This window comes from Salvia miltiorrhiza, chromosome 2, assembly GCF_028751815.1.
Source record: "Salvia miltiorrhiza cultivar Shanhuang (shh) chromosome 2, IMPLAD_Smil_shh, whole genome shotgun sequence".
Taxonomy (NCBI): Eukaryota; Viridiplantae; Streptophyta; class Magnoliopsida; order Lamiales; family Lamiaceae; genus Salvia; species Salvia miltiorrhiza.
Window position 1 is genome coordinate 15,139,309 of NC_080388.1, and position 26,480 is coordinate 15,165,788.

The 26,480-nt window shown below is 36.3% G+C and overlaps 1 protein-coding gene across 1 annotated transcript; it reads right to left on the minus strand.

Moving 5' to 3' along the window:
* Positions 1-779: 779 nt before the first annotated feature.
* Positions 780-20,193, minus strand: LOC131011330 (nuclear-pore anchor). The gene is made up of 34 exons (XM_057939112.1): positions 19,625-20,193; positions 19,403-19,549; positions 19,121-19,219; positions 18,394-18,522; positions 18,191-18,283; positions 18,033-18,098; positions 17,447-17,536; positions 17,283-17,360; positions 17,052-17,161; positions 15,926-16,046; positions 15,672-15,764; positions 15,498-15,546; positions 15,080-15,183; positions 14,913-14,981; positions 14,586-14,729; positions 14,399-14,503; positions 14,200-14,313; positions 13,271-13,349; positions 12,239-12,282; positions 12,070-12,140; positions 10,192-10,294; positions 9,903-10,037; positions 9,732-9,830; positions 9,479-9,520; positions 9,352-9,405; positions 9,009-9,188; positions 8,856-8,903; positions 8,443-8,490; positions 6,664-6,738; positions 6,517-6,591; positions 6,250-6,434; positions 5,251-5,353; positions 4,731-4,847; positions 780-3,789 (listed from the first exon to the last, which is right to left on the minus strand). Exons 1-34 carry the CDS (start codon positions 19,928-19,930, stop codon positions 1,024-1,026), a joined length of 6,141 nt encoding a protein of 2,046 aa, XP_057795095.1. The 5' UTR covers positions 19,931-20,193; the 3' UTR covers positions 780-1,023.
* Between the last annotated feature and the right edge of the window lie 6,287 nt (positions 20,194-26,480).

Below are 26,480 nucleotides of genomic sequence, written 5' to 3' on the forward strand. Positions count from 1 at the left end.
AATCAACTCTCCTCTCTCCTCTCTCCTCTCTCCTTCAATCACCTTCCCTAAATTAAACCCCCCAATAATTATTTTTGGGATGCATCCCCAATGCATCCCATGGTTGGAGGAGAGAAGTTGAAAAGACATGTAATTATTGACTTATTTTAGCATAGCTTTTATAAAAAATAATATAAAAATACTTAATGTAAATAATGAGAGTATTATTTTTTTGGAAAGGAAATAAATTATCACTGCATGGGAGAAAGAGTTTTAGGCGGGAAAAATTTCTCCACTACTTTGCTTTAGTATAATATATAGATTGGGAGTGGTGAAAAAGTAAAAAATAAGGATAAATAAAGTATTATTAGTGGTGGAGTAACTGTCCAAAAATAGAAAAAAAGAAAGATGAACTTATTTGGGGGACGTCCCAAAATGGAAAAAGAGGAACTTATTTCAGGGACGGAGGGAGTATATTTTAACAAAACCATTAAACCAATATATAATCTAATTTAACATATTTAAACTTTTTTTAAAACTTTTTATTTAGTTATATATATCTTTATTTTTTTGTTTTATCGCAAGAAAACCCGAATGCATGCATTATTCCTTGCTAAAAGACTTAACTATCATACTTGTTAACTGATGTAGTATCGACAACGTTTATCCAAATTTGACTTATTTAAGGCTTGTATAAAGTATAAATATACGGTGGACCAGTCCCACTTAAGTGGGAAAAAAATTTACAAACGGACATCTAAACAAAACATACTTAAAAGCGCTATTTAACTAACGTAACAGAATCAAGAAAAAAATCATGTAAGTAAGTTATGTCGCGTGCATATGATAAAATGCTAAAGACGTTATTACAAAACCTTCCTAGTAGAGAAATTAAGTATGTCTTGATAAAATTGGCCTAACATCGTGAACGCAGTCTAAACACACCCAGCCGATATACCAATAAACTATCAACAGTTGGATAAATGTAAACCTTCTACTATGAAACGGCACCATCATATGAAAAGCATCAACGTGCTTAAATTCTTAGCCAGGTGATTGCCCACGTCCAGTGCGGCCACCTCTTACAGCACGACCACGAATTGTCCGGCCACGGCCTCTGCTTGGTGAAGAAGTAACCCCCATGCCAGCCTGTCTCAAGTGTGCACGCTGCCTTGCTCTCTCCTGCAGATTAATGGTTGTTGAACCACTGTTCTGAGGAGACACAGGTTTTCCTCCGGCTTCCTGTGAGGGAGTTGATCCACCTTGATCTGAAGATCCAACATCAACAGTGGCAATAGTAGTGCTAGTTGATGCTTCCTCAGAGGGAGGATTGGATGAACCAGGTGCCCTGTCGGTTTCTGCAGTAGAATCTGCACCATGGTTAAGCTTATCAGAACTGTCGCTGATGGTCTCAGTTAAGTCACCTAGCTTCTCTTCCTCTGGTGTCTGGGATGAATCAATCTCCCCAGCTTCCAAGCCCAGTGGTTCGATACTAGGTGATTTCTCAGGGTCTGCGGGTTGTTCGCCCTGAAATTCTCCATTTCCCGGGCCGCCTGTCTCATTAAATGTATTGCTATCACCATCATTATCAGCAAAATCTAGCTCTCCCTCTTCCTTCTCACCACCTGACTCTGCAACTATGCGCTGAATATCTTGTTCAGTTTGATCTCTCAGTTGATCATCAGATAGCATAGTGTCACTTGGTTTCTCCAATTTTTCATCCGCAGCATCGACTGTGTCACTAAACTCAACCTGAATTTGTTCATCTACTAATGGCTCTTCAGTTTGATCTCCTCCAGTGTCAAGCTCATCCTTTTCAACAATTTCCTCCTTACTTTGCTGAAGGTTTCCCATATCATCCGACGACTCTTCAGCAATAACAACTTCAGGAGGCTTTGTGGGAGCAGCAGCTAATTCGTCACCTACCACCTGTTGGCTATCTGGAGCTTTTGACTTTTTAGGTAAAGGTGCTGGGACATCGGAGATAGTCTCTTCGGTAGTGAGCATCTCTTCTTGCATGCGTTTACGTGCAGATGATGTTGTGGGAGCAGTTACAGTTATTTGATTTTCTGTAGTATGGGATGGCAATCCCGTATTAGATTCTTCTCCTTCTGCCATCTCAGCATCCCCTTGAGGATCCCTTGGCCTTGCAATATTAGGACGAACCAGCTTCCTTCCCATTTTAATGCCTGCCTTTGTAAAAGCAGGTCGTTTCTCTTTTTCCTCAGCTCTTGTCAACGGAACACTGGCAGTAGGAGGTTCAGGGGTTTGACTTGATGATACTGCTTGACCAGTGGGAACTGCAACAGCTGCTGCATTATCAAGAGGTGGAGCATCAGTCATTGTGGAATCAGGGTCCGTAGAAGCTGGCTGTGCTAATTGTTCAAAATTATCTACAGCCTGGAAATAGGCGGAAGATAAATCATCCAATATATTAACAGAGAAATGTTGGACCCCAGATGCACTCTCTGCTTGACTGCTGCCAGGGCTCTTAATTTTTTCCACTTCATCTTGAAGAGCTTTCAGAGCTTGTTTATGCCTTGCAATATCATCTGAGAGTCTCCTCTTTTCTTGAGTGACATTTTCATGAGACTCAATTATTGTTTTCCGGATCTTTTGAAATTTCTGTTTTTCTTTAAGATGATCTTCTTTTTCTTTCTTCAGGTCATCTCTCTGCCTCTCCACCGTTCTTTCTAGAATCTGTATCCTCGCATCTTTCTCCTTTTCCCTCAGTATCTGTTCTCCAGAATCGACAGTGGTTCGTTTTACTAGTTTAGCCTCCTCCAATTGTTTGGACAAGGCCAGTCTAGCCTCCTCTAATTGTTTGGACAATGCCTGGACCTCTTTGCTCATATCATCTTTTTCTTTCACAAGGTTTTCCAACTTTCTTCTTGAGTGCATATTAATCCGCTTAAGTTTTTCAACCTCAGATTTCAGAGAAACTTCAGCCTGTAAGACATCATTAATCTTGTTCTCTCGTTCAGTCACTTCTGTTTTGCTTCTAGCTAGGTCTCGCTCTAGAATTGATACTGTGTCCTGCTTTTCTGATAAAAGTTTCTTGACCTCCTCCAACTGACCATCCTTTTCCCCTAAACTCATCTGCATCTGCTGGAAAGATTCCTTCAAGCGATTATAATCATCGACATCAACATCCTTGCACTTCTGTACCAACTCGTCAATTCTCTTTTCAAGATGTATTTTTTCTCCCTTCAAGATTTCGATTTCTTTTCTGTAGGCTTCCACCTCTCTGTCTCTGTCTCTAAGAAGCTTCTCCAAATTCTCGATTTCAATCTTAGCATTCTGAAATGCTTCTCGAAGTTTCAAACATTCTTCAAAATTATGCCTGTTCTCCTCTCTGAGTTGCACATTGCTTTCACGCAGTAAAGTTAGCTCTCTGACCTGTAGTTGAAGAGATTGGAAATCTTCCTCTGTAAACAATGATGCCCGTGATTTTCCTCGCTCCGTCTGAAGCAATGTCTGTGCAGACTCAGCTGACTTCAAAGCACTCTCTAACTGAGATTGCAAACGATGTTTTTCTTGTTTCAATAATGAAATTTCTGTTTCAGCAATTTCCTTTGACCGTCGGAGATAGTTCACAACATTTTGGAACCCATCATCATCCCCAAGGTTCTTGGAACTGCTTCCAGAAGCTGTTCCTTTTTCGTTCTCAGCCAACTTAATGTGCATGGCTTCAAGTCGAGAGTGCAAAATCTTGTTCAGTTCGTTAATTTCAGTGTACGTCTTATCTGCTTCGTTCCTATATACTTCAATAGCTAACCTTTCAGTCTCCCACTTTGACTTCAGCTCCAACTGCAAAGACAAATAATTAGAATCTCACAGATTGCATAAACCTTTTACAAGAAGAAACAGCAGAAGAATACTAGAATGGAAGGAAGTCGAAATAGTGTAATTTCCTAAACAAACCAGCCAAGGACTTGTTGAAAAGATTAACTCAGACAGCAATACGTTTCCCATGGATCAAACTGGCAACCTGATTTTATATAAAAGCAACTAGATGCTGTGTAAAAAGTAAGACCAGCAAAGACCACCTAACTCAAATCACCTCAAGGATGCATACTACATCAGTTTTCAACATAAGCCAATCATACATCTCACATAAACCAAATACTCAAAATAAACTATTAACTAATAACTACTGCTCCCTCCATCCGCCATAAGTATAGCACCTTCCCTTTTGGCGTCTGGCCCACACTTAATTCAACCTCAACCACTCACTTTATATATGGTGGGCCCCTTTTATCTATTAAAAAAATACATCCACTAACTTTTTATTAAAACCCGTGTCCAACCAAAGTGTTATACTTATGGCGGACGGAGGGAGTACAGTATAACATTTCCAATGACCCTAACTGTGTGGTGAGATTATAAATTACTAGTCAAACAATGGATGAATTTTCATATACTCAAGTATACCAGTAACTCAATCCAATATATAAATATATCTATATGCATAAGGATTGCAGCCCAGGTCCAAGGTGGCCTTTTTCAAACATACCAGTAAATACCTGCCCAAATCAACGATGTCATACTTGCACGAATACTAGTCACTAAATCCAAATTATATATGTCCACACACATATATGAATTACTAAAATATACCACAAGAAAAATAGGAATTTTCTTTACTTCTCAACCTTATTTGCACAATCAACCACTATTATGCATCGAAATTATAAACACTGAGCAAAAAAACAAAAGGAGAAAATCACATATGCAGTAAGGGGTAATACATTTTCTGTTTTGAGCACATCCACTAATTTACGAAGCTCAGATGCCTCTTTTTGAGATGAATCCAAGGCTTGCGAAGTTTTTGTCAGCTCCTGAATAGTTTCTGACTGTAGAATCACCTGGAAGAACATAAACAAAATATGGTCATATCTTCCTTTGTAAAAAATGAGATACTAAAAACAAAATATCAAACATCGTACACACACACACAAAAGGCTAGCATATTGAAGTTGTTTATATTGTTATGGAACAATTGGTTTTTTATATAAGAAACAATTTTTATTACAAAATCAAAAAGAAGAAACATTAAACATATATGACAGCTAAACCTCAAGAGATGGAAATGGTTAGGAATCCAAAATAATAGGGGAAACGTAATATAAAAATAATTCCTACACGGAATAACCAATTTGATATTACTCCTTTAATACACATTGTAACATAACATAACATAACATAACCTAATATTATGATCATTTCCGATTTGCACACCAGCAGAGAGCAAAGTGGTATGGAAGGAACCTGTCTTTCATAGTTGTCTTGAGCAGTTCGCCATTTCTTATGCTCTGTCTCCAAGTCTTCTTTCAATGCAGAGATTTCTGATTGCATGACCACAATCTGTGACCTGTTACAGTACAAGAACATAAAACTTAAGATGATTTGACGTGTAAGAAAATAGTATATGATTTTGACTCAATCCTTCTGTACTAATGTCCTTTGACATATTCGCTGGATTGAATATTCATTTAGTTCAATGATAACTAAATTATTACATCATGCTTACGACTCTGACCTTACATCTCAGTAGCAAAAAATTCTTTTATAATACAAGAAACAACTTTCTTAGGAAGACAAAAGTCAGAAATACAGGGATGATGAATCCTGAAAGGTGTAATCAACCCAACTACACATATAAGCTAACACATAAAGGACTTAAAATCTTTGTGCTTTGAGACCCACCAAGTAACTATAAACTTAATTACACATGCTCTACAGAACCTATTTTATCTACAAGGACCAACTATATAGTAGCAAAATTTTCAATGTTCTTTTGCCCAATTCTCACTGGGATGACGAATTTCTCAGTCTTTGTGATTTGAGTCCCACCAAGCAACTCTAAATGCATCTATATATCGCAAAGCTTGCAATGTTGTTTTGCCAAATTCTGTCAAGATGAAAATGGTATATTTCTTATTACCACCAGGGTATGGCAGCTACACAAGGATATTTGCACTTTAATCCACCATAATAACACCATCCAGATTTTTCCTTCCAAATTTATTTGCATCTCATTTACTCAATTACTCTCTGCAAATTTTCCCACATTACCAAAAGCATCAGCCGTGTCTAACTGGACAAGTAACTATATAAATTTTGCCTAACTCGACCCGAAACCAACTTGTTTATATGCATACTAAAATTAGAGTGCTCGAACACTGCTGAAGTATCATTATTATTTAGTAAACTTAAATACTGTAAATTATCCACCAAAAGGGTGTCACATAGGGCATATGAACTCACATTTTAACAGAATAGTCATCCTTCACACTGGCAATCTCAGACAAAGCACCAGCAAGAGCCTCTTCTTTCCCAGAAGATGCAGAAATTGCTTCTTCAGTCTTCAGCTTACATTCACTCTCAAGTTCACTAACATGCTCCCTGAGCAAATGAATCTCATCTTCTAGCGACCTCTTAACTTCATCAGCCTATAACACGAACACACATAAATTGCAGTAGAAAATGATGTCACCGAAGCACACAATTAAGAGAGCAAAAACGCAACAATACCTCCTTCCTAAAATTCTCATGGGCTGACTCCAGCTGTTTGAGGGCTTCTTCATTTACTTGAGCGATGCTCTTGTACTGGTGGACAAATTAAATTCAGCACTTCTAAAGGCAAAATAAGTAAACACCCAAACAAAGACAAGAATATACCTGAAGCATGTGATTTTTGTTTGCCTGTGCTTCCTCCCTTAATTTCTCAATTTCATCCCGGAACTTTGCCAGCATCTAAAGCATATAACCATGAATAAGATCATTTTCAGTGTGTTAAAAAGTTCATTCTTCACAGCCAACTAAAGACATCACTAAGGAACATTTCCAACAATTGATTTTAGAGATTATTTTTAAAGTGGCTGATGATATAACTAATTTTACTAGATAAGTACAAGTACAGTCCAAAGAGAAAAGCTACGCCAGCATTCATATAAAATGTGAAAAATCAAGCTAAGAGAGGAGCAGAGATCTTTGCTCACACAGATGCGAGGAAGATCAAATTATAGGTCAATCATTTCATACATATTGATGGTAGAATCAACTCAAAGAAAGATACTTGAATTGTAGCAAGCCCAGGAGAGGTGATCAGAAACATAAAAATATACCAAAAACAAAATCCAGTGATGTTACAGCATGATATTACACCTACAGCTTTACTGCTTATAATGTTAACCCGAATGCTGACATAAGCTGCTAATTGCTAATCCATATGTCTTTGCGTCAAATGTATTATTTCTGGACCAATGATGAAGCAGTTAAAACAGATGGGCTATAACTTTGCTGACATGCCTACACTAGTCAAAATTCAGTGAAGCGCTCGGCCCAAAAGGGAAAATATCATGTGAGGTCTCATTCTAATTTTAAACCACCAACATTCATTAAGCACTTCAGGATTAGAAAGATCACATCTCCACAACCGAGTGCAGTTGTGCAGCACTCAAGGCCTGAATTCTGAAGAACCATCTTACTCCATAACCTGATCCAATAGCACCTGAGCGCTAGGGCAGAAGGGCTTCTCCCTTCTAATTGTTCTGGTTACTGTTTGATTATTCTCTGTTTAGTTTTTCAAGAATTCTAGTTTTGTTTACTGGTTGGTCCAACCTGACGGATCAGTTCATGCCAAATACTCAAAATGTTGTATATATGATGTCGTGGAAAGGGAAATGAGGCTGCCTGGGCTGAATTTGAACAGTGGACCCGTAGGTTCGAGAAGATAGGTTTCATAGATGACTCACAGGGGAAGATGGATAAATTAGGTCAGCTGATTTACTGCTTGTATGGGAGAGGGGATGGTTCTGAATGAAAAACAGGAAGGAAATTTACAGCACGGAAAATACAAACACTGGACCATTCATCGCAACAGGCACAGGACATGGGACAGGTAGCCACTGCGACAAGCAAATATAAGGATATTGCAAGGCAGCCTGGCATGATGATTGGAGGGCTCGTGGACGCAGGGACAAGTGTAGCACCTGGCATGGCTACAGGGTGCGATCTAGCATACCAGGGCGCCAGTGCAGGGAAGCGTGCACATAAAATGAAAAGGGTTCTTACTAGAAGGATGAAAAATAAACTTCTGGACATTTGACATTTACAACGACAAATCAATTTCAACAAATGTTGCAAATATTCAATTAATTAGGATATCTAAAACTTTAGGTTTTAAACCATGATTCCAGAAATCAATTCCACAACCATTTGTGTGAGGATTGACCAAGGAAAGCCAATGTGATCGTTATCATACTCATATTATTCATCATACAATTACTTATTTAAGCATTTGCAGAGAGTAAGAAACAACAGCGAGACTCCTTGAAAGATAGGACACATGCACAAAGTCCAAAATGTTTATTTGCATCAAGTTTTAGAGGGAATTCAAATCATTAAATGAAAGATGAGATACAGAACAAATATCAGAAACCTGAATATTTTAAGTACCTTTTCAGTAGATGTGGAAGACAGTCCACTATCAACACCATCAGAGTCCTGCAGTTTATATAAATTTATGAAAAATAATGTGGAAAGCATGCCTAGTAGCTTGAGAATTGAAAAACTCTACAATGGATCAATCATTTTATCAGATTCACGTGGAAAAACTCAAGAAGTGTTATGAAAAAGTATGCTATGCAGAAAATGATGCACGACTGTTTCTGGAATCATGGTTGTGGAATTGATTTCTGAAACAGCTTTTTGACTCTGTACTATTGAAATCAGTTCTGATCATCATTACAAATCTTTCATAATTTAATGTATGTTATGCATGACTGTTTCCCCCACACTATTTTCTGACTCTGTATTATGGGAATGATGCAAGATAGAGTATTAGAAGGTCCAAAATGCCTAGGTCGTACCTTCGTCCTTGCAGATTCCATAATCTTCTCCAGATCAGAATAACGAGCCTGACATATTCAGACCAGTCAAAAAGACCATTGACTCAAAAGACAAGAGCAATAAAAGTTGACAACATAAATTTCATATAACAATCACTAATAAAACAGAAGCACCTCTGCAATTGCTGCTCTAGATTCAGCATTTGCCACAGATCGCAAAGCATTAGCCAATTCCTTATTCAATTCATCAACTTGTTTACGAGCATCCTTCAAGGTACTCCCATGCTCAAGAGAAAGATTCCGAACAAGATCGCGTTGTTCCTGAAGTTCTCTTTTTGCCTCAGCCCATTCTCTCTGCATAGAAAGTACTTTGTAATGTGCAACCAACAAAACGAACTTTTTCATATTGGCAAACTTCATAATTGAATTGCAATACTTGTATGCATGCTCGCAATGTTTGAGAAACCATGTTTCTGTCAACAGCCTCGATATGCAACAAATCACAGGAAAGAAGTACCTCAATTTTGTTTACATAATCTTCTTGTTTTCTTCTCTCAACACCTCTAGCCTCCTACACAATGAAGACGTATTAGAGTCGCAAATGCTAACCATAAAGAGGAACAAGGTGGCAAAAGAATAGCTACCTCACGCACTTCCTCAGCACTCTGCATGGTGTCCAAAGTGGCCTGAACAAAGATACAAAGCAATGTTAAAATTGCCAAATATATATATATAGATATATATATATATATATATATATATATAAAATACATCTTTTATACGAATTATTTATCACTTGGATACATAGACATCAAACTTGCAGAGTCCAGCTACCACGTGGGTATCTAAAATGTATTTTTCTATTTTATTGCAAACTTTAAGATAAGAGAAGGTGACCTGAAGCCGATGAACCCTCTCAGACAAACTACGAACTTCATCAGAAGCTCTTTTCTCAGAGTTCTGAAGCATTTCCTTTTCTTGCTTCAAAATTGATACCTAAAAGCGAAAACATTTGTATCAATAAGAATCTTAGAGTTAACATAACTGATGAGAGAGACAAAAAGATACCTCCATAGTTAATTTCCGAGAGAGTTCATTGGCAGCATCCAAGGACTCAGCACTTTCACGGAGTTTCCTTTGGTAGTCAACTATTATCTGAGAGAACTCAACATTTCTTGCTCTAATTCCATTATGCTCTTCCCTCTGGTGTAAACCATAAATTGAGGCGACACATCAGACAAAGAGTTCACCCAACATAGAAATGCACACAAAATAGTCCAAGTAAAATAATTTCCATAAGTGTCCACTATTAAATGGGTTAAGCCACTCATAACCATAAAGGCCCAAATAAATAAACCTGTTGCTCAAACTCCTTCTGAAACCTTGCAAGTTTTTCTTCTGCGAACGTCGCTATCATTTCCAATTTATCACGATCAGATCGCAATGATATGATGTCATTCCTGAAGTAGAAGAATAAATACAAGCCAATTAGTATATAAAGCTAAGCTTACTAATGAAAGAAATCAGTGTACCTTTGTCAAAGGGTACATGTAGTCAATGGGAAGCATAAGAAAATGTTGTGAAAATCAACCAAAAACTTAATTTCCTCATAACTTAGACACGCTCAATTAAATAGTGAAGAAATCGGAATTGCATTGATTTCTAGGCAAATGGTCTAAAATCAAATCCCATTAACTTCCAAGTCCACATATCTTGTTTACCTATAAGAATAATCAAGTTCATCAACTCCACAAATATTAATGCACCCTTCTTCTCCATTCCTCTCTGAATAAGATCATCTTCAATAAGTTCCTAATATAATACTATTTTGCTTCTGCTCTATCTGGTAGGGTATAGCCAAATCTAGGAAATCCATTCAACAGTAGTAGGACATAGTCTTGGACAATGTTTACCTCATTGCAAAAAATTCTCTGAGAAGATACTCAAATATAACTGCTGGTGGCATAATTCAAGTAACAGTTTCCGGCAATAAAGAGCATTACAATGTAGTTGATGTTGATGAAAAATTACATTGGTGTAACAATGTTTTCGAAGAGATTGGTTGGAATGGTAGCAACCAATCATATTTAGAACAGGTACACATAATGCTTTAAATTCCACACATAATACTCAAAATGAGATCGGAATTTGGAAATTTGAGCAACAACCCAAGATATTGTGCTACCACTAAGGCGATGGCTGGTATGCATGAATGAAATTAGAAGGGAATGGAATGGAATGATATGAAATATAGGATTCCTATGGCTGGTATTTTCAAGGAGTGAATTGATAGGAATAAATAAGAATTAACACAATAATAATAATAATAATAATAATAATAATATTATTATTATTATTATCATATATTATTTTACTATTAATATTATTTATTTATTATTATTAATTTTATTTATTATTTTTACTGTTATCATTTATCATATTAATAATATTAAATTATTAGTGTTATTATTATTACTATATGAGATTAAATTTGTCAATAAAAAATAAATAATGATAATTTAATTAAAAAAGAAATAATTGTTTTTAGTAACCCCATATCCATGGGAATACATAATACCATTGGGGAGGGGAGGGGAGGGGAGGAATGGCTAATCCCATATTCATGGGAATAGGCATTCCACATCGGGAATGGATGACGATTCCCATTACAAAAACCGTACCAGCCATAGGATTGAGAATGAACGCAGGAATCTCCATTCCGTTCCTGTATACCAGTCATGCCCTAATAGTCTAATACTAATAGCCATTTACATTGTAAGTTGTCATCAATAGAAGAACTTTGAAATTTCATTACCCAATCAGAGAGGACATTCAGGATCCAAATAATATACTATAAGCCACTGTGGCTAATAGAGCAGGAGCTATTGATTGATAATCTAAGCAAAAAAAAAAGAATCAATAGCTCCACAGTGCTCAACAGACATCACAAAATGTCTTAGTAGCCCAGGGTGACCTGTAAGAAGTACTCACGTTATAACAGTCAACTCATGCTTTCCCTCAAATTTACTTCACCGCTATGGTGGTTGATAAAGCAAAGCAATTTTCCCATAGCTTGATTAGAAGAAAATAGAAAGATGCAAAACTCATCTTACAACCACAAAGTTACTGACAAGAAAATCATAAAAATATAATCAAGAATGAAAATGTAGAATGAGAAGCAAGACAACTTAAAAAGTAAGATGATAAAACACAAGGAAGCATAGCATATGCTTACTTGGACTTTGCCAAATCTTCCTCCAGACTTCTCAGACGCTCTAAAGTTTGTTCGTGCTTTCTTGACGTCTCCTGCGAATTATCACATTATACAAATAAGGCTGAGGAGTATAAGACAGGACAACAATGTATATGATTATTAGCCTAAGGAGATTTTCATGGAACCATACATGGCTATTTTCTTGCATGGGTATAATCTCCCTGCGTCCTCGCTCTGCAAGATGAATATGGCTAATAAATTAATAGTTCTTTAGACAGAAAAGATTGCTTTTGAAAACAACAGAAACAGGAAAGCAAATAAAAGAGTGTTGTCGGAAACATCAGAAAAATCACAGAAGCTCAAATAAAGATAACGTATGATGCATTGTTCGTACGTTAAAAAGAGCTTCAAAAAAAAAAAGCAAAAGGCTAACTGAATCCCAATATTTGGATACACAAATGCAAGCAGGGTTTGCCCAGGTAAGCAGGGGTCTGCTGCATAATACCAAATATTTGGGGCAACATTACGTTTAAGAAATGGAAACTCTGGCCAGCTCGAGGGAGAGAATGAATACAGACCCAAATAAGAAAAAGGAGACATATATCTGGACAAAGTAGCATGCTTACAGTTTTTTAAGAATAAACATGAAACTATTAAATTTAACCTACAATTTTTGTTGATTATTAACACATTACAAAAAACCTATCTATCTCTATTACAATATTATTGTTCACTGCCTCACATATATAGAGGTAGTCTCAGATTTATAAAGTTCTCTATACTAAAGCTAATGTATAAGGAGCGATGTAGAAGTTAGCATGTCCACATCCAGTACGAGAAATATAAATTCATAAAAACATATCCAAAGCTTGTTGAAAATTTCTAGCTACATTGGGTTTCAAATCATTCAGAACTTTTGACATTTTTCACCGTTTGTATATTTTAAGAAATCCTAGTAATAGACACTTCTAGTCCAAATATTCACATCCCTCCTTCAATTTGCACTTTCTTCATAAGCAGTATCTTCCTGATTTTGTAAGGTAGTAAGAAACTCCTTAAAACATTAAACTATACATCATTTTCAGAAAGTTCAATAAGATAACAAAATCCAAGACACTCCATATAATAGTGATGAAAAATTACCTAAAACTTGCTAGAATCTAGAACATGAATAAAGGACATTAGATAGAACACACAAAGAGCATATAACAGCAGGAAGAACCTGGAACTGCTTCAAGCAGATGAGTAGGATAAGCACGAAGTTTTTGTTCCTCTTCATACAACTTCTTGTACATGGCCACCTATTTGCATATAGAAACAACTTGTCCAATATAAGTTTAGCTTGCACAAAAAATAATATGAGATTCACAAATCCAGCAGTTTAAAAATCGGGTTAATATGCAAAAACACCCCTAACATTACCACCCCAACTACACTTAAGCCTCTAACCTAACATAGATAGCAACTAACACCCCAAAGTTCATTAAGTACTACAATTAAACCCATAAACAAAATTTCTTTCACAAAATTAAGAAATACATTTTTTTTTAATTTATATAATATTAAAAAGGGGAGTCTTCTCCCTCCATTTTTTCCCACCATTTTTTCTCTCTCTTCTCCCATCAATTTTTTCATACAAATAAATATTTTCATACACAGACATAAATAAAAGAATTGTAAAATTTTAACAAAGAGAAAGAAAATAGAATATTTTAAAATTTTAATAAGTTTTAAATTTATTTTTAATAATTTTTATACCATATTAAATATTTTGTTACAAACTTAAACATAAGATGCTTATTAAATATTTCTTCATAAATTAAATTTGATATTATTTAGAAAAGTATTAAATTGTAAAAGAAAAAAGAGATGAAAAATAATGAAAAAATTGATGGGAGAAAAAGAGAGAAAAAATGGTGGGAAAAAATGGAGGGAGAAAACTCCTCTTTTATATATTATATAGATATAGATTAAAAGAAATTGAATTTCTTAATTTTGTGAAAGAAATTGTTTGTTTAATTATGGGTTTAATTGTAGTACTTAATGAACTTTGGGGTGTTAGTTGCTATCAACGTTAGGTTAGGGGCTTAAGTGTAGTTGGGGTGGTAACGTTAGGGGTGTTTTTGCATATTAATCCTTTAAAAATCTTACAGAGGTATGAAGTGACTCAATCATGCGCTCCTGTTCCTCTGCCCTCAGCAATACTGCATTAACTTTAGACACAGTCTCTTCTTTATGCATCTGAAGCTCCTTCTCATATTTTTCCTGCAAGTTTTTCAAGATCCAAAGTTTAATATCACTGAATAACATGATATAGAAAATATAATATAGCATAGACACTGCATATTGCCTTCAACTCTGCTTCGCTCTCTTCAATCTGATCAGATAGATTGTGAACAACACTGCGCAGCTGGACATTCTGTTCAACTAATCCATTTATGTCTTTAAAGGTTAACTGCAAACGTAAAAAAGTTCAATGGCTATCAACTCCTCACTCAAATAATGCAAGAATACAAGAAAGCTGGACAAACATATACCAGGCGGTCCAATATGACATTTTCAGCTCTAGGTTCGGTACCCAGTGGCACAGAAAAACCACTAAGGAGCTCATCATCTTGATAACGGGCAACTGATCCACAGCGCAACTGAACATCTCGACACTCCTTTAACAGTACAGCCACCTAAGACAACAGCATAAACAGGTATAGTATATAAAGGTTGTCAGCCTCAACCATATACATTGTTCATATACTAACTTAAAAATCCCAAATATTTATTTTCAAAAATCTTGTCATATCAAAGTTGTGCCTATAAACCAATAAAACAATGTCGTATTCAGAAAATGAAATCTTTCAGAGCCAAACCTGTTGCTGGAGCTCAACAATCTCCTTCTGAGCAACTGCATAGTCACGCTCCTGCCTCTTTAACTTAGCCTGGAATAGAAATTGGATGGACAACAACCTAAAGAACAGTATCCCACAGAGCCAATGTGTTCAGCTTAAAACATTTCAAAACAGAACATGGGACAAACCTTGAGCTCCTGAATGGTAATCTCCAAAGCAGAATGTCCGGAGAGTGTCTGCTGCAGTTTCTGATCTAAAGCAGAGTAGGCCTCGACAAGTCTTTCATGTTCTTCTGATAAAAGAACTTATTGCTTAGGGCTTCGACGAAGCACATAAAATTTGAAGACAGAGCTAAAAAAAATTTTAAAAAATGCGAAGCACTGATCAGTTGCATCAGAGGAAAATTATACCTTTCACTGGTTTTTTTTGCTGCACACATATTATTCAAGATGGCAAGAGAATACAAGAACAGAAGGGAACAAGAAGCACAAATTGACAGGCCAGAGCATATACAAGGAATTAACTTGTACTTAGTAAAACATTAATGCTTCCATAACAAACATGTACGATCAAAAATCAAATCTGCTTCATATAAGAATCAGATACCTCTTTCATCCATGATGACTCCGGCTTTTTCTTCTATTTCATAAAGCACCTGACAAACGAAAGAATAAGGTAAGAAAAGAGTAATAAAATAAAATTAGAATGTGGAAAATTACTTCCAACAACTACAAAAAAGCCTTCCTATTTTACTGAGATACTGGTCCAAAGAAATCATACACGCTCCAATATAGCTTGGGATTGCTTTCTCCCTAACTGCTCATGCCGTAGAGCGTCAACAGCCTCTTGATATTTGCCATAAATTTTCCCTAGCTTCAAAAGGTGAAGAAAGAACAAAGTTACGGAAGGATCAAAAGAAGTACTCAATGAGCTAAAGTTCGCCCCATGAACTTTCTTTGGAAGAGTACTAAAGTGAACATTATACTGCACTCTAAGATATATATCGCAAGAACCATAAAAAACATAGCACTCACACTCCATCCATCCCTAAGAAGTGAAGCTGCCAATGCCGTTCCAGATACTCCGGCAGGAATACTAGGAATAATTGCTTGATCATCCACAACCATTTCATTGGCATCAACTGAATTTTCCCATCTAAATGAAAGAACATGCAATTACAGTCAAAAACCATTCTGGATTTAGTCCATCCAAATATATTAGTGCGTGTAAAGTTCAGAGGAACACTACTACATAAATCAGATTGCATGCTCAAAAACAGTTTTTCATCATTAACATTATGTAGAATCATTGTAATTCTGATCAAATAGACCCAGGCACAATAAATGAGTATGAGCTTCATGAATTTCTCCTAAAACCTAAACAAGCAGGCATATTAAATTGCATTGACAAGTACTACCTATTAATTTCATACAGCAATGACCTTTCAATTTAGATTAGCGAGAGTAGTGACAGGCTAAAAATTCCAAAAGAAGCGAAATAACAATATGATCAGGGTATATACTCAGAATAAATGAAGGTTTGGATAGCATAATGAAACTCCATGCAGTGTCCAACTAAATGAAGGAAATCCTAGAATGACAGTATTAATATCATGACACTTTATTTTTCTCAACTGAATAAATTTAAATGGAGCACATGCGGTAATAGTTAATCATTCTGCAAATAAACTAAGACCTGCGGCACCTTCCATGAAGCATACACATCATAAATGTAGAACAAGATTGCATAAAACAAATCAACAAACCACAATTTACTGGCAATTTTCCCTCCTGCACTGTGACTTTAACCAATTCAATTATGTAAATATTAAAATGAGGGTCAAGAGACTAAAAGGGTGCCAGGTTGACGGGTTTGGAGATGAGGGAGTAGGAATGGAATGAAAAATGGCGGTTGATAGAAGGAATGGGTATATGAGTAGTGATTTAATATTTCATTTGTTGAGAGTTAACCATACAACCCCCTATGCAAGGAGGGAATCAAATTCATTCATTTCTATTACCATTATAACAGAGTCAAGAAAATTCCAAGCATCAGCTGTCTCACCATGAAAACGGGCAACAAAACTAAAAGATGAGAAAGCACAAAAATCAGCTAGTCAAATATGCACTTAAATGCATTCAATCAAACAAAGCAACTCACAAGCCAGTTGTAATACTACTCAAAGGATGATGTTGAAACCCATTTCCTCTTTTTAACTTCTCCAATTCTGTTTGGCTGCTTTCTAGCTTATCTTTTAAATCAGCAGATTCCTACTCCAGCAGAAAGACAATGAAAGTTTGTCAGATATGGCAGAAATCAGACAAAGAGAACAGGTAAGCTAATAAAGAACTAACTATTACCAGCAAATCATTAACTTGCTAACATACATACCTTTTCCACTTCCTTCCTTGCAGACACTTCTTTGTCAAGCTTATCTTTACATTCACTTTCAACTTGATTTAAGTGAGTCTGCTTAGAAAAAGCAACATAAATTATAGCATTTAAAGTATACAATATTTAATAAAGCAAACTGATTTTGAACATAATAACTATACTTCAAGAGCCTTGATGACTCCCTCAAGTTCTCCTGCCTTCTTGGACCATTCCTCCGAACTTTCTTTATATAAATCAACAAGTTTGGTTACCTACAAAGGTAAAGACCTTTAGACTGCATGGGTACAGCAAATTTATATGCATAAACATAAATGATAAATGAATATTGTCAACAACATCAACATAAATTAAACATAAGAAAAAATACAGAATAATTAACACATCAAGTTCTAAATATAATAAAGATAATTCTACCCTAAACTTCTGGAAAGTGGAAAGTCCAGTAAAAATGACACACACATCAATAACAAGTTTTCTTCATCAAATAAATTTAGCCCATCAATTATCACAAAGAGATTACATAAATTCATGAATGACAGAGTGCTACAGCGTACAAACATTTTTACTCAACATATTGATAATCTGTATTTCAGACAAATATCATAAACAGTGGTGACTAAAAGTAAGTTCACCACCCAAATAAAATTAATTTGGAATAGATGAATGAAATCCATGCAGCAGATAATAAGAAAAGACAGGTGTCTGATTCAGATGAACTCGTAAGCATGACTACAATGTGAAACATACTGTTGAAATCTCAGCCGAGGAACGCTGCTCAGAAGCTGCTGCAGCATCCTTAGTTGACAACAACTCCTAAACAAACAAAACAAATAACACACAATTAAAGTGATTAAACATAGATGTGATGACAGAATGTGTAGATTAGATATGGATCAGGAACACACTCTTTCCATCGATGCTAGTTTCTCCTCCAACTCCCTCACTCTGTCTTTGTGAAATTTCAAAGAATTAGCACTCTCCTTCAATTTTTGTTCAACCTGTAATTAGACAAGTGAAGCAAATTTCAAGACAAAACTATGCATGGTAAAATATAAACTATTGAATCATGCTTCCCTTTCTCAAGAGGCACAAGAGATACTAAACTTACATCTGCAAGTTTACCAGACATATCAGCCTCAAATTCTGCATATTCCTTCCGCACCTGGATCAGATTATTAACCTTAGCCGTTAACTCCTCATTAAGCCATGAATTATGCCTCTCAAGAAGCTCCTTCTCCTGCTCAGCTCCAAATTAGATGATATTATTAGTACCACCATACACTAAACTAGAGCCCACTAGGAAAGAAATGTCAGAGGCAATCTTTACAGTACCCGATCTAAAGTACAGCAAGCATAGCATAACATCAAATGTGGGAAAAAGAATGTCGGACAGCAAATCAAAGATATCCTCATTTTAAACACCCCGCCAAGTACACATAATATTGTAAAACATGTGCTAATTACATTTGAATAAAGATTTTTACCATTGAATGTCATAATAAAACTCTTAAACATCTACTCTAATGAAGCCCAGCATTACAATAAATTGAATATGTCACTAAATGAATTTTCTCTCGATAGCATATAAGGAGGACAGGAGCAGCAAACAGGGAATGAACTACATAAATGTGTATATCTGTCCCAATCAAAAGAAGATTTCCATATTATTGTTTGGGTGCCTGCTGTTATCAACAATTTTAAATAGAATGACGTACATGTTGAGGATCAAAACGATGATAGAAAATTGGAATGCAATGGAAAACTTAGATACAAAAGTTGGTAGGTCTGAATAGAAACAGCAAAAAATTATAGGGAAGAAGAACAAATCATCTCACCTGCAAAAAACGGTCAGATGTCGCATGCAACCGGCCCAATTCAGATTCTAGGTCCCTAACCCGTGCGTCTTTTGATGCAGCATTTTCAGTCAGATTAACCTTCAAAGCAATACGGTCAATAAATAAATATGCAACACTCGGGAATACAACTTACTTGTTATTAATGGAGATTAAAATTTGCTCAACATTCTATAGCAAATATGTTCAGAAATATTCTTATCAAAATTAAAGCAGCATAGTCTTATAAATATAGTCCACTACAAATGAATTATGACTGCGTACAATCTTATCAAGATAACTCTTTATTGTGGCATTTTTCTCGTTGATTTCCAAGTCCCTTTGTTCCACCAATTCCATCAGCTGCCTCTTCGATCTATGAAGTTCTGATGCTTCCCTCATAAGCCTCTCTAGTTCCCCATCTTTTTCAATCTAGTACCCAAAACAACTGCTAGTTAATAATCATCCAACAATCGACCAAACAAAAAAGTTGAAATGAAAACTCACAGACTGAAGGAGAAATTGCTGTTTCTCGACTTTCAGCTCTGCAATTTCAGCATCGCGCTGTTCAAGCAAAGCATTTATCTCGGAGTTCTGTAGCTGGAGAGAGGAGTACTCCGCGGAAAGGGAAACGTATTTTTGTTCGTTGAGAGAGCACGTCTGCTCGAGAGTTATGGAGGCTGCGTCGGCCTCCGCCTTCACCGTCTCTATTTGATTGTACAGTCCACGGATGAAATCGTCCGCCTTCTCCGCCAAAAGCGCCGCATCTTCCGAGCACAGCTGGAATTCTTCGTCCGATACGAAAAGCGGCATCTCCACCTCCTTCCTTATTCTTCGATTCAAACAGGAATTCCTTCAGATTTGTATTTCATTCAGACAGAGAATCAACGATGGAAAAACCCTAGAGTTAAAAATCAATTATAGAGGATGCGTGCGTTTTATGGGAATGCTGGAAAACGGAGGGATGCTGATTTTTGAAGCGCTTCACACAATACACAGAACCGTTCGAATTTCGTGAGAATTTATTTTTCCCAAGCTCCAAAGTTAAAATTCATCTGGCACTACTATTAAACTTTCGCTCGACCACAATTTACGTATTTATAATATATAGTAGGATTCTAAAAATTTTTGATAATTTACAGAGAAATATTATAATATAGTAACACATAATACATAACACATAATACATAACACATAATACATAGAAATTAAACAAATTGATAATTTACATTACATTACATAATACAAAATTGATAATTTACATTACATTCAGAAGTATTGTATTTGAATATATGAGCCTAAGTTCATATATATTTATTCTTCATATGCGCCACAACAAAATTAAGTTATATAAAAAATGAGCCACAAAAAAATAACACATTTAAACAGAATTAAAAAAAAAAAGTGTTCTACTAATTTATTTTATTGAACTTTGAACGAAATAAATAAATTTAAAATTTTTAGAAATTAAAAAGTTATTTCTTAGCTTCATCAATAAAATCTTTAATTGGGCTCAAGCAAATTGGATTCAAACTATTTCCTTTGTTGGCCTTCAAACGAATTGGGCTAACCCAATTGGCCTCAAGGAAATTGGGCTATTATGCAATTATTATATTAAATAAATAATAATTATACTATTATGTATTTATTTGAAAATTATATAATTACCCTTATTAGTAAAAAAAATAGTAAATCAAACTAATATATAATGAAATTTTTGTTTTGTGAATTAAAAAAACTATATAATTAGACTCATTAATCAATTAAATAATTTAAGCTTCAATATTTAAATTTTTTGAAATGTTAAACTATAATGTTACACACCATCTATAAAAAAAATTATGACAACAAATTATTAAGTACCAAATAACACATATATACTTCAATATATATTTTAATCACGAAAATTTATTAAGTAGCAAGTATAAACAATTATTTTCAAATACAGATACACTTCAATAACAAATATATATTCCTTTTTCGAATTTACTTCAATATAGTAAATTTACTAACTAAATATGGTTGGTACTAAGTAATTAAGTTCACTACTACCAAAAAAGAACAAAATTCATTGTTCTTCTTCACAAACCATTACCGAGGCCACCCAAATTAAAGTCTTCTTCCATCTTCACTCAAAGTCTTCTTCATCAACACACATTCACTGAGGGCACCAAAGTTATAAGCAACAACCAAGATTTTCACCAAGTTCGACGTTTCATTGTTCATATCTACAATTGCATTTTGATTTTGACCTCTTCGTTAATATATTTCTTTGTTTGGATTTTACAGAATAAAATGCATCGTATTTATGTTACCTGATTTTGTTACCTAATTTTGCCTAATTTTTCCCAATATATTTGTTACCTGATTTTGCCACTTTCTAATTGGTGTTATATGATCGTATTTGAAGAATGGATTCACCATCGATTCTAATCAAGCTACAATACAATTATCCTGAGATAAAAAAAGAGATGAATCCTGGCATTAAATATAATCTACCATCATTCTCATTTTTTGTATGAAGCCCATTTTAGATTAACTTCTAACTATTATCTTCTTTGTGCGCATATTCAGATAATTCCTAACGAATTTGTGAAAGAGAATGCACACCTCTTGAATAAGTACATGAACTTAAGAATTGGTTGTGGTTGCTCCTAGAAAATCACCATATTGAGATATGAAAACAGATCAGGAAGTAAGAAAATTTGGTACCTAGGAAAGGTGAAGAAATTCTAACACACTGTGAAACCAACTTGAAATGATTATGTTTTATTGCACCTCACTGCTCCAAAATGATTGCTTGCTATTGTGTACGACAAAGATGGTAGACAAAAGCGCAAAGCTTCGAACAACGGTAAAAGAAATATGATTATATCATACAGCTGATGAATTACAATATGTACAAAAAAAATTCATGTTTATTTCATTTCAGATGTCAAACCTTCACAAATGGCACATGCGGTTTCCATCAATAAGTTAACTAATTACTCTATCCTTATATATTATTTGCAGTTAGAAAATACATTAATAATATAATTTGCAGAAACTGAATCTGAGGTTGGTCCTTACTTTGATTTCAAATTCAACAACTCTCACCGTTGCAAACTGGTAAAAAAAACTACTTATAGCTGAATTTATCAAAGCAAATTCGCATAGAAATGATATACTAACGTATATCACATATTATACAGGTACTGCAGAAAATCTTTGTGAAAGAAGCATGCCTAGAGCAGAAAAAATCAATGACAGTTCAATATGAAGGCAATAAAAAGAAGTGGAAAATGAAATTGGTGAAGAGACGTCCACCCAACTACATTCATGAACTGGCTGGGAAATAGTCCGAATTTGCACGCAGCATCCCATTGGTGAACGATGATGAGTACATTATCTCCTTCCATTGGACAAAAAACACTATCATTGTGCAGAAGAAAAAATCCACTGCGTAAGAATTTTCTGCCACATATATTTATTTTACTCATATACATATTGATAATAACAACCTATATTTGTGTAATTTTGTGCAGTACTTGAAGCATCAAATCGAATTTGAAGACCAACATTTGTACAATGTTTATGTTTGTCATCTTTTTGGGTAAATAGTTCACTGGTGCAAAACTCAGAACAACCTCCTCGCTAGTTCATAGTATGTCTATTAGTTGCATGGTGTGTATTAACTTTAAAACCTCTTATGTTTTGTTCAACACAAACTAATCTACTTTTGGCTTCTAAACTGTTATGTTTTGTTCCACATAAACTGCTGTAATTTGGCCTAAGCTTCTAAGTAAATATTATCAATCTGATTGATTGTCACAGCCCGACCTAAGCTAGTGTATAGTTAAGTCGGGGAAGATGTGACTGGGAAAAAGAAGAAATCCGCTTTAACGATGAATTACTTTGATATTGAATAATCATAAGCAATCCCTTTTAAAACTCATGAGTAGACAACTTACAATACACAACGACAAGTTGTCTAATTTTCAAGTGACATAATTCTCAAAGCTATTGATTTAAAATATGTACAACACATAATTCCCAGTACGGTGTGGTTCGAGGACGAACCAAGCGGAAGCTGGTGGGCTTGTGACGCCCGGGGACGAAGTGCGGAGTGATCGCCGGTGCAAAAGAGGCACGGACAAGGAGCGGCTCCGATTAAGACTTCCAAGCGGAGGGGCACATGGATGAACCGGAACACACCCGAACGAGAGGGATTCCGAGAATATGCAGGTATCGGACTGCATATTCGAGGAGAGCTTAAATGATTTGATAGGTGCTACTCATATCAACAAGATGCATCTTCTTTTCTGGTGCCCATGTGGAAGAAACTACAAGGTTAAGCGTGCTTGGCTTGGAGCAATTCCGGGATGGGTGACCCCCTGGAAAGTTTCTCGGGGAGCGTGTGAGTGAGGACAAAACACGCTAGAAACGACTCGTGTTGGTCTGTGGGGACAGCCGTCAAGTCTGAAGCCGAGCTGTTACATTGATGGTACATGTATTGCTTTGTTATATATTTATAGTTTGTTGTTTTAAGTTCCCAAGCCTGCAGTTTTGTAGAAATATATTTCGTTATATTTTCTCATAATCTTAATTTTAATTTTTCATTTAATAATTTTTATATGTATTTTGAAACAATTGGTTTTCTTTTTATAATCTTTCTTACAACAAATTGCATATACTCAATGTCCTTTAAATTTTGTAAAACAAATTTTTTTTTCATTTTTTCTAACTACTCCAACCATAATTCCTTCATTTTTGTATGCTAACAACCAAGTTACAAATAATTTGTACTGTGAAATTCAATAAATGTTAAATATATCTATATTGCCAATTACTTTTTTTTTAAAAATGAAATTAAAATTATAAAAGAATATAATAAATCATTTTAAATATTTTCAATCATTTTCATTTCTTAATAACATTTAACATTAACTATTTCCAACCAAAAATTTTGTGACGCAAAAATATTACAATTTTATTAATTGCAAAAGAAAATTTTAAAATACTTATGGGGGTGATGAGGAGTAATATGTGCAGGGCAGAAAAATAATATAAATCAGAGGAGTAGGCTTTATCAGGGAAACAGGCCTCATCAGTGGAAGGGATACATCAAAGAAATGGACTATGCCAGAGGAATCACCTTTGTCAGAGGAACCGCCTCCGCCAGAGAAGCGGGCTCGCGCAGAGAAGTCAGAGAAATGGGCCTTGTCAGAAGAACGACCTACACCAGAGAAGTCGTTTTCGCCAGAGGGACGGTCTTCACCAAAGGAATCACTAGAAATGTGGGAAAATCTCCCGCGTGAGGGCAATTTTACTATTATGCCCTTGACCACGCAAGGCGCATGCTCCAGTGATGAATTTACTATTTTACCCTTTACATGTAATCTATAAATAGTTACCTATGTGCTCTTTGTAACGTTACGCTATCTTCACTCTTAATACTACAACATCTTTCCTCTCAAGCTTTCGATCTTACTCTTCTCTTTCAATCTCCAAGCAACACTAGGTATAATTAATAATTTTACAATAATTATCCGATAAAATCCATCTCCGTTTAACCATGCTTCACCATCTGGCGCCGTTTGTGGGAAAAATGGGCTAGGACGTGAGTTTTGTTCGCCGGCGCATGTAGATCCGTAATTACGGTCGGATTTGCGTGCGCAGGCACTGATCGAGCTGATAATCTGGTTACCCAAGTGAATTCGAGTCCATAATCGTGTTTCCCGGGCTGCTCTACCTACGAGCCTTTGAGATCTGCGCTTTCTGTGTTTTTTTCCTGCATGTGCATGATGGGAAGGGGATGGGGATCGAAGATCGGGTGTCAATTTGTGATTATTTTACGCATGATCGGGATGAGTGTGTGCTGTTGCAGTGTTTCTTAGCATTATTTGTGTTTTCCTTACGGATCTAACGAATTGCACCAGTGAATTGTTGATTCACACTCTGTTTTTGCTTTTCGGGGTTTTTCATCGTGGATTTACGGTTATTTTACGTATAAGCGTGGTAATTATGGGTCGTGATTTTCGTGTTCCCTCGTGTAATCTTAATTTTTTACTGCACCTAACGTGTTTTGCTAACAAATCTCTTGGTTGTTGCTTTGTTTATGCCTGTCTTCGGATTTCTTTATTTGGTTTTCCTGATGGTCTGTTTCTTCTGCTGGATCCTAATATGAATTCCAAGGGGAAATCTCTGCCGTTTGTCCTCCGTTAATTCGGTTTTTGCCCTGGGTTTATTTCCTGGAGTATAGTGATATCTTGAAGGGATCTGCTCTGGTGACACCGGGTTCCGACATGCCAAGCTTGGTCCCCACATCTGGTGGTGGATCGCTAAACTTTGGACTGGCAGAGCAAATGATGGCCCTGCTCAACTACGCTACCATGCGCCAGGCTTTGGGGACTCCCATGTTGTCCACTATCCCCGCCACAACTCCCCTGCTGGGAGGGCTCAACCCACAGGACACTGAGGCCCCACCTCCCGCTGCTCTGGAGGTAAATAATCCGATAATCAACAAACAAGCTGTGATGCCTGGGGAAATTCAGAGGGTTCCCGCTGATAGGGAATTAGAGAAGAGGCCAGAGGGGAGCCGAGTCAGGCTTAATAGCGTTGTCAGAAGGGAGGGGGTTGATGAGTCTGATAGTCAATCCATTTCCCCCATATTCGAGGAGGAGAGGCCGAGGGAGAATGTGCGACTGAAAAACCAAGTATCACAATTAAAACACCAGCTCGAGGACCTGGAGAACTCACTAAGGGAGAAGTCCCAGAAGGATGACAGGGCGCAGAGGTCAGAGAAGTCCCACAGGGCAGAGAAGTCGTACCGGTCAGAGAAATCACACCGGTCAGAGAAGTCACAATAGACCAGGAGATCAGAGGGCAGGAAGCAGGAGTACTCCTCTGGAAAACAGGATCATAGGGTGCATAAGCGTCATGCCCATGACGCGCCGAAGGAAAGAAGAGAACATGGGAGATACAAGGAGGACAAGAGGGCCAAGACGTCAAGGTTCCACCCCATCAACAACCGCAGTCCTTTCTCCGACGACATCCTGGCGGATACTCTGCCAAGAAGCTACAAACCCATTTCTCTGGACTACGATGGTACCACTGATCCAGAGGTACACCTCAATCGGTTTGAGGGACTGGTTACTCTACACATGTATACTGAGGGCATCAAGTGCCGTATATTCTCCACCACACTGACTGGCCCCGCCCAGTTGTGGTTTGGGACGCTTGCCCCAAATTCCATCCGTTCGTTTGAGGAATTACAAGTGCATTTTCTGAGGCAGTTCGCAAGCTCGCGAAGAGTTGGGAAGTCAGCTCTTTCACTGATGGATATCAAACAGGACCAGAATGAGACACTGCGGGAGTATACTGC